The sequence below is a fragment of the Bos javanicus genome, chromosome 5 (genome assembly GCF_032452875.1).
Source record: "Bos javanicus breed banteng chromosome 5, ARS-OSU_banteng_1.0, whole genome shotgun sequence".
In the NCBI taxonomy this organism is placed as follows: domain Eukaryota; kingdom Metazoa; phylum Chordata; class Mammalia; order Artiodactyla; family Bovidae; genus Bos; species Bos javanicus.
Genome location: NC_083872.1, coordinates 28,424,991 through 28,437,139, shown reverse-complemented (window position 1 = coordinate 28,437,139; position 12,149 = coordinate 28,424,991). Strand labels below are relative to the sequence as shown.

At 57.6% G+C, this 12,149-nt stretch overlaps 1 protein-coding gene across 1 annotated transcript; it reads left to right on the top strand.

Annotated features, from left to right (window-relative positions):
• TAMALIN (trafficking regulator and scaffold protein tamalin) lies at positions 1–7,812 on the top strand. The gene is made up of 8 exons (XM_061416015.1): positions 1–341; positions 2,371–2,420; positions 4,011–4,065; positions 4,172–4,274; positions 5,405–5,498; positions 5,597–5,663; positions 6,030–6,096; positions 6,602–7,812. Exons 1-8 carry the CDS (start codon positions 90–92, stop codon positions 7,096–7,098), a joined length of 1,185 nt encoding a protein of 394 aa, XP_061271999.1. The 5' UTR covers positions 1–89; the 3' UTR covers positions 7,099–7,812.
• The last annotated feature ends 4,337 nt before the right edge of the window (positions 7,813–12,149 follow it).

Below are 12,149 nucleotides of genomic sequence, written 5' to 3'. Positions count from 1 at the left end.
GCGACCCACCACTCTCCAGGCTGGCATCCTAGAGCCACCGCCAGCCCCGCCGCGCGGAGAAAGCGCCACCAGAGAGGGGCGCCGGAGCCATGACCCTTCGCCGACTCAGGAAGCTGCAGCAGAAAGAGGAGGCGGCGGCCGCCCCAGACCCCTCCGCTCGGGCTCCTGACTCGGAAGCCGCTCCCGCCGCTCCGACCCCGACCCCGGCCTCGGGCCCCCCTGCTGCAGCCGCCGGCCCTGGGACCCCCGGGGACGAGCTGTACGCAGCGCTGGAGGACTACCACCCCGCCGAGCTGTATCGCGCGCTCGCGGTGTCCGGGGGCACCCTGCCCCGCCGAAAGGTGCGTACCTCCCCAACTCCCGCGGACCCCCTCGGCCCCCGGTCCCCATGGACGCCTGAGGGTCCCCACCCACACCATACTCCTGGGGTCCCCGAGTCCCCCAGTTCCTCCCCCGCCCTCTGATCCCCACGGACACCTTCAGATCCTGCTGGGTCCCCTCGACCCCTCTGCTCAGAAGGCGCAAACTCCCCCATCCCCGGCTCCACGCCGCTCGCGAGCTGGGCGGCTCTCCACTCCCCACGCGCCGCTGCCCCGTCTCGCTGCTCTCCTTCCTGCTGCTTCCTCAAGTTGCCTTCCCCTCGCCCCAACTGGCCATCGCCACCCCGCCCCAGCCCCGCCTCCCCGCGTCCAGGAGTATTGAGGTCCCCGGGATCCCCCCGCCCCGGCTTCTCCCGTGGGAGCAAGAGGCCTCGAGCTGGGGTCCGACCGCTAGTCGATTCAAGTTGAGTCGGCGGGCCCGGGGTGGGACTCTCGCCGAGGAAGTGCCTGCGGGGCCGCCGACTCCGAAAGCTCACCCTTCCGAGGGGGCGCCGGAATTCCTGGGCTCGGCCGCCTCACCCTGCGTCTGAGGTGCGGGGCGCGAGGCCACGGCTCCCTGGACGTCAGCGGCGACCGGACGCGGTGGGAGGGTTCGCAGGGCGCCCGCTGGGCAGGAAGGATGCGGGCCGCGCCCGCCCTCGAAGTCTCCCCCTCCGCCGGGCTTTTCCTCTGGCCCGACGGGGACCCGAGCGCTCAGAAAGGAAACTCAAGACCCAGGTTAAGGAGAGGGGACTGGTGGCCTTTCCCAGCTCAGCCCCCCCTCCTCTTCCTCTGGCCCCTGGCTCCCCCCCCAACACAATGAACAGCTTGTTGAGAATTTGCATTTTATGAAAATCGGGTGGAAAGACAAAGGGGTCTCTCTATGCTGCCCAGTCCTTCCTCCCTGGCCCGTTTGGGAACTGTCCCCACCCTTGAGGCCCATCTGTAAGGTTCTAGAGAAGGAGGGCTTCCTTCTCTTCCTGGCCTCGGGGTAGCCTGGGGGGAGAGTTAACTAGAGCACTGATCAGGAAGCTCCTGGATTGTTTGGGGCTCGCGGGGCAAGGGCTGATCTGGAACCGGGCTTCTTCCAAGCATCAGTCATTTAGGGAGGGAAAGACACTGCTTTAGTTTCTCAAGGACCCAAAAGAGGTAGGGAGTCCCTCAGCTCTGTCGTCCCTCCTACCAAAAAGCAAATGAAACCAACCAAACAACAATAACAAAACCTTCCCATCTCTCTCCTTGAGTGTAGTGAGACTTAACAAGTCTGAGATCAAAGTTTTTGTTTTGTCCCAGAAAGCAACAACATGTATCACAATGCTGAGAGACCCAGGTGGAGCTGGGCACAGCTGGCCACCTGCAGCTGGACTCCATAGTTTGAGGGAGGGGGCTTGGCCCCTCTATCCCCTGCCTTACCATGCTTAAGCTGAGATTCCAGCCCTCTAGACCAGGGCCCCTGACCCCAGCTCCTGCAAGCCACTCTCTGTGACTGAGAAATTAGAAGAGATCTGACTGGCCTTGGTGGCTCTGAAATGTCTTGATAGGCAAGCCCAGGGGCCCCTGCCCTTCTCTGAATAATATCTAGGAAGAGCCCCTGCTTCACCTTTTGGGGTCTAGGGTGCCGAGCCCCTGCAGACATGCACCCTGGGGGCAGAGGCTATTCTACCTAGAGTCATGAAAACCCCCACCCCTTCCAGACTAGGAACCAGGACAGGACTTAGAGGTTCATGCATCTGGAGCCCAGGAGATTGTTGTATTCCCGAGGTCCCAGTTGTGGGGATAAAGCTTAGGGAGAAAGCTGTGGAGTGATATTGATGGTGGCACTCTAGGGTTAGTTACTCCAGCATCAGAAGAGCAGGTGTGGAGCTGGAACAGGACAGATAGGCAACAGGAAGTGAGATGCTGGGTCTAGGACTTGAGCCCAGGCGAGGAACCCCACAAAGGAGGGCTCTCAGCATCTGCTCCAGGACACCTCCCTCTCACCTGCTTCTTCCTGACTCTCCTTCCCACCCAGGGCTCAGGATTCCGCTGGAAGAACCTCAGCCAGAGTCCTGAACAGCAGCGGTGAGTCACCATTACCCCCACCTCTGCCCTGGTCCAAAGGATGAAGTGCTGGGGAGGGGGCAGCACGACACAGCATCTCAGCCCACCCAGGGGGAGTCGTGCTCCCACCCTTTCAGCACGGTGCCCTCACCAGGAATGAGGGGCAGGTGGGGGTGTGGGCTGTGTGAAGGGGGTGGCAGAGGAAGGAGGGAGGGACTTTTGAGTCATCAGGTGCTCCTTAAACCACCCCCAGTCCCTGCCAGTCACCCCTCCCTGGAGAAATCTGGATCTGGGAAGGGGGAAGCAGGAGGAGTTTGGGGGGCTCCCCTGGGCCTTCCCAGCCCAACAAACCCTGAAGGCCCACACCATGGCAAGCTGCATCCAGCTGCTCGACTGTCTAGCCCTGCACCCAAAACCTCAGTGCTCTGCTAGTCCCATCGGTGGTGGCCTCTAAGGAAGGGCCTGGGGTGAGGGCAGAAGGACTAGCCCTACTCTGCCTGTGTCCCATCCTGATGTGAGCCTGGTTTCTAAAATGGATCAGCAGACTGTGGCCTGCTGGCCAGATTGGCCTTGAGCTGAGAGTTGTTTTGATATTTCTCAAGGGTTGTAAAAATAAAGACAAAGAACAATATAAGACAGAGGCTGTCAAATAATTCAGGTCTCGAAAAGAAAAGCTGAAATATTTACCGTCTGACCCTTTGCAGGAAAACTTTGCCAACCTTTTTAGAAAACCAGGGAGCACTGGAGTAGACACAGTCACCCTGCCCCCACCCCCACCCCGGCCCAAATACACACAGAGAGGAAAAGGCCTGCCTGCAATGCAGGGAGGAGCTCGCGCTGGGGTAGGGAGTTGCCGATCAGCTTTTGGGGGGCGGGTATGTGGGTCAGGCTGGGCACTGAGAGGCCTTGGTCTCCAGGGCCTTGCTGAGGCCAAGAGCCTTGAAGGAGACTTTGGAGGCTGCTTCAGCTCGGCTTCTGGCGGGGCGGGAAGGAAGGGGGTGGGAGTGGGCAGAGGAAACTCTGGGCTCCCCCAGCAGACGAAGATCTGGAGCAGCTCCAGACCATTGTGTCCAGTGGGCAGGCCTTCAGTGCGGGAAGGGGCGGCCTCGAGTCTCCCCTCCCCCCAGCCCTCACATCTGGTGGGCTGGCCTCACCGCAGCTGGGAGGGGCAGCTGGGGTCCGGGCTGAGCCTCGTGACTGGCCTCTGGGGGTGGGGCCAGCCCTCTCCCCAAGGCTCTGGAGCAGACAGCGCTCCAGGCTGGGGCCGAATTGGGGGCCTCAGCTAGTCAGTCAGTAGTATTCTGGGGCTCACTAGGAAGCTGGGAGTGTGGCCGAAAAACTCAACTAGTTCAACTGGCTCTGGGGGCTAGCCATTGCAGTGTGTCCCCCACTCGAGGGGATTGATTTTGTGTGGCTCGATGAAGCTGATTTCAGTATGGGGAAGGACATTCCAACAGCTGGGGATGAGTGTGGCTTGTCACTGGAGACAGTGAGCCCTGCCTTGATGTTCCAGAGCAGACTCTGGCATCAGGGGAGGGCCACACTATGGGCCTGCCAGGCTCCTCTTTAATCCTGACGGACTTGATGAGATGGCCCCTGTGTCTCCTGCAGGAAAGTGCTGACTTTGGAGAAGGAGGAGAACCAGACCTTTGGCTTTGAGATCCAGGTGGGAGAGAAGCTGGGTGCAGAGGGAGGGAAGGGTTGGGAGGCGGTCTGAGGGACGGGTGGATCCTGCTCCACCCCTGGGCTGAGGGTCCCCTTGCCTGTTACAGACGTATGGCCTTCACCATCGAGAGGAGCAGCGTGTGGAGATGGTGACCTTTGTCTGCCGGGTTCATGAGTCCAGCCCTGCCCAGCTGGCGGGGCTCACACCAGGTGGGGCCTGAGCCCAGGACACGGGGCTCTGGGAAGGGAGTATGACCTTATTCCCAAGCAGATGGGGCAAGAAATCCCCCCATCTATCTAAATCCTCCTCCTATTTCGAGAAGGCCAGAAAGAAGAATGAGTTGGTAGATTTACCATTTACTGTATGATCTTGAATATTCCCAACACTGGAGGCAGAAACATGTCCTCATATCAGTGTGGTGAGGGGCTTTCCTGGGCACAAAGCCAGGGCCTGCCTGGGAAATGGCAGATATTGCCACAGCTATTCTGCCTCCTCCTGGCGATCTGGCAACCCAGCATGGGCAGGAGTCATCGAGAGAGCAAGTCCATCGTGTTTCCAACCTGGCCCAGTACTGGGGTACTTATGATACTTCCTCTAACAAGGACATGGTGCTGCCAGTAGGAGACCTTTGGGACTGGCCAAATCTAGAGCCCCAAGTCCCGGAAGGGGCAGCCTGAGACTGCACGAACTGAGCACCCTCGCCACCCCCCCTCCAATTCTATACCCATTTTCTTTCTGGAAGCCTTCATCTCCTTGCCCATTCACCAGCAGCCTCTGGTAGCTAAGTGGTATACTGCAGCTTTGCAAGATGGTTTCTCATCCCCTTGGTAGCCACCACAGGGGTCCACCCCTCCTTTTCCAATTGGGCAGTGGGTCCTAAGAGAGGGTGGTCTGCTCTGCTGGAGGTCGGGAGGCTCTGCAGCAGCCTAGGGTGTCAGAGGTTGAGGCCTCAAGCTTGGGAGCCAGTGTTAACGTTCCCGGCGTGGTGCTCCTCACCCTCCTGCCTTCCTGTCTCAGCTGGGTTTCTCTGGTGACAGCCTGTGGGCTGGACCGAAATAACCAGCTCTGGGGGAAGCCCAGGCTTGCTGGGAGGGCTCAGCCTTTGGGAACAGAGCTTCCTGAGAGTGAGATGAGGATGAGGATGTGGATGTTTGAGGGCCCTGGCCCCTATGCTAGCGTGCCAGGTCTGCACAAGATCGCCCCAGAACCATGAGTGGGGGTAGGAAGCTCAGGAGAGTTCTGTGGGGTTATTACCCCTACCCTTTGTGGTGAAGATAGGGGACTGAAATTCTTCCACACGCCCCGTGGAGCAAATGCTGATCCCCTCTCTGCTTGGCAGGGGATACCATTGCCAGCGTCAACGGCCTGAATGTGGAAGGCATCCGACATCGGGAGATTGTCGACATCATTAAGGCATCTGGCAACGTTCTCAGGTACATCCAGGTGTTGTGGTCTCTAGGGGATTCCTGAGCGCAGCCTTTCTTCCCCACCCTGTGGGCCCACTCATCCTTTGATTCCCCTGTCTCCTCAGACTGGAAACTCTGTATGGGACATCAATTAGGAAGGCGGAACTGGAGGCTCGTCTGCAGTACCTGAAGGTAAAGCAGCCTGGAAACCATCCAGCCGCCAGGTTCCTCTTCCCAAGCCCCTGCCCCTGCAGGCCCCACTGTTTGTTTTTTTTTTTTTTTCCTGGTTGTGCTGGGTCTTAGTTGTGGCATGTGGGATATTCACTGTGGCACGCAGGATCTTTAGTTATGGCATGGGAGGCTTAGTTCCCTCTCTGGGAACACAGAGTCTTAATCACTGAACCACCAGAGGAATCCTCCTACTCTTTTTGGGGGGTCGTTTATCTGCCTGACCTCCTTTTAACCTTAAGGTTTCTTCTGTACTCCCCGATCCCTCAGTCTGTAGCCACCCTGGTTAGTTTCTTGCTGACTCCTGACAGGTGGGTGTGTCTCTTGCAGCAAACCTTGTATGAGAAGTGGGGAGAATACAGGTCCCTGATGGTGCAGGAGCAGCGGCTGGTGCATGGTGAGTAGATCAGTGTTGGGAAGGGTCACTTGTGCCCCCATCTATACCCCCATACCTGCTTCCCCCTAGGAACTAGTCCGTTACTTCCCCTTCCAAGTTTTGCTGAACTACTACTCTGGGTACAATGCTGCCCTGGGCTGATGCCCACATATTTTCATTCTCACAATAGTGCCCAGAAGGAAATTACTACACAGAACCATCTCCATTTTACAGGTGGGAACACCAAGGCTCCAAAAGCTTGTTTCAGGCCCCTTTCCTGACTCTTGTGTCACAGTTCAGTTCTGTTCAGTCGCTCAGTCGTGTCCAACTCTTTGCGACCCCATGAATTGCAGCACGCGACCCTCATAAGGATCTGAGTGTATAATTCGTGTTTTACAGACCGGGGAAGTAGGGTTCAAAGTTTTGACTTGCCCAAGGGCCACACTGATGGTCATCAGGAAGGAGCGAAGGTCCCCTACCCGTGTCCTCTGACGTCTGCCCCCCGCCCCGTGTCTTCTGCCCCCAGGTCTCGTGGTGAAGGACCCGAGCATCTATGACACGCTGGAGTCGGTGCGCTCCTGCCTGTACGGCGCGGGCCTGCTCCCGGGCTCGCTGCCCTTCGGGCCTCTGCTGGCCGCCCCGGGAGGCTCCCGCGGGGGAGCGCGGCGGACCGGGGGCGACTCAGACGATGCAGTCTATCACACGTGCTTCTTCGGGGGCGCTGAGCCGCCTGCGCCCCCGCCGCCGCCGCCGCCGCCCCTCGCGCGCCTGCCGGGACCGGGCGCGGCGGACGCTTCGGCCCCGGGGTCCCGGGCGATGCTGAGCCGCAGCGCCAGCGTGCGGTGCGCGGGCCCCGGGGGCGGCGGCGGCGGCGCGCCCAGCGCGCTCTGGACTGAGGCTCGCGAGCAGGCCCTGTGTGGCCCCGGCCTGCGCAAAACCAAGTACCGCAGCTTCCGCCGGCGGCTGCTCAAGTTCATCCCCGGACTCAATCGCTCCCTGGAGGAGGAGGAGAGCCAGCTGTAGGGGCGGGGGCGGGCGGGGGAACGTATTTATTTATTTATTCTTTCCAGCCAGTGCAAAAAGGGGGCGGGGGCGGTCGTTTGGCCGCCACGGGGACTCCAAGAGCCCAGAGTAGCCGGAGAGGGTCCTTGGCAACCCCAGCTGGTCCTGGCAAGTCTCTGCAGAGTGGTGAACCCAGCCCCAGGCCTCTTTAGTTGTTCTCCCCCAAACTACAGTGGGAGGTGGGCACAGGAGAACCAGAGAGTTCGGGGTTGGGAGAGGTTCGGGGGCCAAAAATGGGACGTGCCATCCTACATCTGGGTCAGTAGTGCCTTGTGGGGTGTCCAGGAAAACTCCTCCTCCAGGTAGGGGGACCCTGTCCCACGAAGCCCTCTCCTCAGCTTTACTTGCTCCCCACCCTTGGCCATGGGGAGAAATGGCCTCCGCCCGGTCGTTCCCCTACCCACCCCACACAGACACAGTTCCGGTTATCCAGTGGGCACTTGAGGGGGCCCAAGGTGCTGGTCTCCCTCCCTCTCAGCCTTGACCCTTAAGGGCTTGGCCCCCCTAGGGGCCTGTAACTAAGTGGGGTCCTACTGGGCAGGGGTCCTGGGTCCTCTGCCCTTGGGAGATAGGAATGGGCACATCCGGGTGGGGTGAGGGCAGTACAGACTGTTCCACCATTTGCATATTGTTGCTTCTGAACCACAAACTGTATAAAATGGACGGTTTTTTGCATCTGTGTCAGTGTGGTAACTGCCTGAGGGGGAGGATTGGGCTCCGGCAAGCTCTGACTCCACCACTCCGCCCTTCAACACACACACAGACACGCACACTATATTTTACATCTTATTTGCTTGGAGCCTGCAGCCAGGGAAATAGACTAGGGGATTCTGACTTACATGTATGGGCCTGAACTAGAGGCCCCACACTGCTTCAGAACTTGGGCCTCTTGTTTAATACATCTAGAACCCCCCCTCCCCAAATACCACAGCAGCTGGAGTAGAGGTTCCTCTAAACCTAGCCTTGCGTAAACAGCTGTTTGGCGTGCTCTCTCCTAGGAATCTGGGGCCTCCTGCATAGGAGTCCCTAGCCATCATCCCCCCAGCCTGTGACAGGCCAAATCACGGGTCACTCGTTCTACAACTCCTCAAAGGTGTCCCGTCACTCCCAGGATAAGATTCTAATCCCTACGCAGGCGCATCTGACCCCTGCCTGCCTCGTCTTCTTCCTCCCCTCTCGCTCCCTGCTCTGGCCACCTTGCCCATGGGGCACTTCAGGCATCCCGCCCTCAGTGTCTCTGCACTTGCTCTGTCCACAGTTGGCTCCTTTGGTATTCAGCATGGCCTCCCCAGGGCCCTCCCATTTGGTCTAAAATATGGCCGAGCCTTATTTTATTTGCATCATATTACTCATCCCCATCTGAAACTGTCTTGACTTGGATGGGTTTGGGTTTTTGCCTGGCTCCCTTCCCCACAGGATGAACACTCTTTGAGAGCAGACTCGGGCCTCTCCTGTCTTATTCACTGCTTTATTTCATGCCCAACATGAACACATAATAGAACCTCAATAAACACAGTGTGTGCTCAAAGCGTCTGCAAAAGGTGATCACCATCTTCTTTGAGGTGACCCAGGGCAAGTGAGCTGTCTAGGGTCACAAGTAAGTGGCAGAGTAGGGCCCAAGGCTCGAGGCTCCTGTGCTAGTGTTCCTCCCTGGCAGTAACCATCATACAAGGGGCGCCCTTGAGAGGTCTAAGTAGCACCCTCCCCCAGGCAGGCCACCTTCTATACTCTCCTTCCTGCACCGTGGCACTTGCTTCCTGAAGGGGCTCCCTGCTTCCTCTCTTACCCTTGGACCATCCCTTTACACAGCAGTTGGGGTGATCTTTCCAAAAAGGAAATTGGGTCACAACCCTTCTCTGCTTAAAACCCATTATGGCTTTCCCTGGAATTAAAAAAAAAAAAAAAATCCAAACTCTTTATCATGTTGTCCAAAACTCAAACTCCATAACATGTTGTCCCTCTGGGAAGACAAATTAGGAAAAGGCATCCCTTCCTGTGGGTTGACAGCAGCCACACAGGCCAACAGTTTGGCAACTGTGAGCCTCTGTGCAGTGCACAACCTCTGCAACTGTACTGGGATGCCCTGCATGAGGCTGTCTTGGAACTGGGCCCTTTTCAAGCTCAAATTGTTTCTCCCTCTATGTCACTTATCATATTTAAGCCACACTGCTCTTTCTGGTTCTATTCTCAAATATGCCAAGCTCTTTCCTGCCTCGGGCCTTTGCCCATACTGTTCCCTCTGCCTGGAAGAGTCTTTGCAAGATTGATGCCTCCAACCTCAGATCTCTTAAATATCACCTCCTTGAGGAGAAGAGATTTCCCTGATCTGATTGAAAGTAGTTCCCTGTCCCCATTATTATTTATCTTGAGACCTCTATTTTTTTTTCTTTATAGCACTTACTCTCAATTGGTAATTATACTGACATCCATTGTATCTGCCTTTTGCCTTTTTAAGGCAGGAAAACTCAACTGTTACACTGTACCTTCAGGGCCTAACACAGCCTGGCACACAGCAGCTGCTCAATACACGAGAACGTCCCCTCGGGACCAACCCTGCACAGGGGTGACCACCACCTCCGCACCTTTCAGTCCTGGAGGGTGGGGTGGGGAGGCCCCTCCCCTGCTCCATCTGTAGCTGGCATCTCTGGACCCCTTTCACCAAATCCCTTTGGGGCTGGGTGTTGGCTCCAGCCAGGGGCACCTGCTCCTGGCCACCCTGCCCTCCCTGGTCCTGGGGAGGGAGGACATTTGATTAAGAAAATGGAGCTTCCCCAAGCTCCCTGTTTGAACAGCTGCTCTGCTGTGATGACAAACAGCCGCTCCCAGGGCTCAGGTCTAGGGGAGGGGCCCTCTCACACCTTTGTTCCCAGAGCCCCAGGCTGCCAGGAGCCCAGCTGCCTGGGCATCGCCTAGCACCTTCCTGGTGTTGGGGGGCTGCCAGGGCCTCCCTGACTTTCTCCTCCCAGAACAGATTCCCAGCCCCTCTCCTACCAGCCTGCTCCCCCTCCCCCACCCGGCAGCTAGCGTTGGCAGTGATGTCAGTCCCCCTCACCCAGGCCGAAGGGGGCTCCTGGCTGGCTGTGTGCACCCCGAGGAGGCTGAGGAGGTGCCCAGGGCGGGGCTGGATCCCACCTCTCAGCTGATGGCATGACGGCGCCAGCACAGCAGCCTCCTGCCGTGTAGGTGGGTGACAGGGAGTGACTAATGTGCGAGCTGCGATGCTAAAAATTAACCCAGGGATCGTGTTTGGTGGAGGGGTGGGGGTGGATGGGAAAGAAGAGGCTAGGAATACTGTGTGGCCGGTATCCCCCCTGCCCTGCCTCCCCTCCTTTACCTCCCACCAGCCTTCTGGTCCTCTCAAAGCCTCAGGGGACTCTGCAGGAGCCCCTCCTCCCCAGGCCAGGAGGGGCCCCTAATAATTCCAAGGAGGAAGAGAGTGGATGCCACTCCAGGCCTCCTGGATGGTAGCCTGAGGACACAGCCTTGCAGATGGAGTTCAGATCTGAGGTCCTCACAGAGCTCTCATCTGCCCGATCCCCTCAGTATGGGGGCTGTGTGCCCCCGAGTCCCCTGGTTCATCCCCCTCTTCCCAGGCCAGAGCTCTGCCCAGGGGTGGTAGGGGGAGCAGAAGCATCCAGCGCATAGAGACAAGGGCAGGTCCCTGCCCTACAAGGCTGCAGCTGGGGGACAGTGAGGGTGTCAGCAGTCCTGAAGGAAAGGACAGGAGTCTGTCTCCCAGAGCATCACCTAGGAACCAGCATTGTGCTAAGCATGTCCACATCCATCACCTTACTCAGGCCTCACAGCATATGTGACAGCCCATTCTCCAGATAAAGAAAACTGAGGATTAGAGAGGATAACGTAGCCCAGCTGGTACCTGCCTGAGCCTGCATTCTCTCAGATCCATCTATCTCATGAGCCTAGACTGGAGAGAGGGATGTTTTCTGGAGGAAGGAGTGTGAGGATGGGGTCAAGGTGGCAAGGAACCCTTTTGAGGAATTGAACCTCCAGAGCTGTGGGATTCACTTATGGGGAGCAAGGTGGGAGCATGGAGGATAAATGAAAGGTGGAATCTGAGAGAGCAGGAGCTGAGGTGTGCCAGACAGCAAAGGGAGGAGGAGATCAGGACCAGGGATCAAGGTTCCATGGATTTGGGTGCTGTCCTAGAGTAAGGGGGGCAGAGGGGCTCTAGGGACTGGGTTCTAGGAGTCACAAAAGGAACTGGGGCTTAGAGAAGAGTTTTGTGGACAGACATAAGAAAAATTGTCAGAAGGAGGGCACCCATAAACACTCCTGTTTTCTCTGGAGACAAAACCAGAGAACTTGAGCTGAACTTGAGCAGGAGGGGAAAGGTGAGACAGTAGATGACACTTCTCACCAGTTCATTACTCACTCATGAACCTGGGGAAGTGAGAAAGGTTGTGGGACTCTTCGAGTGTCAGGAAAAATGTCAGGCTGTCACGCTGGGAGGCTGCCTGATCCTGCACTGAAGGCTGGAGGGGATGACCTAAAGGAGGGAGTGATGGATCGAGAGAAGTGAGAGAGAAAAGAAAGGGGCCAGGAAGGTTCCTCCTAGAATAAAATAGATGAAACAGATGCTGGAGAACAGAGCAGGTGTGCCTGACCCCTGGTGGTGATCTCAGAACACTGCACCTCTCAGCCCAGAACTCCCCAAAGGCAATGGGGCAGAGGTAGAGTTCTCCCCACAGTCAAGATGCCCTGAAGGCAGCTCTCCACCTTAGAGCCCACCTGCTCAGGCCTGCTGTCATGCTCTTACAAAGTGGACCCTCTTTGAACCTCACAAACCATCTGAAGCTCTTCGACACCCTTGCTGGGCCTGGCACTGAGCAGGCATTCAAACAACACTGGAGGCAGGCATGTCTGAACGAATGAACGGTGAATTCAGAATCTATAAGTCATCCAACTCCACTGATTTCAACCAATTTACCCTCTCTGCAGGGCACTCCAGGCCCCCCTGAGGTCCTGTCATCTGTGTCATCCTCCGGGAGCTG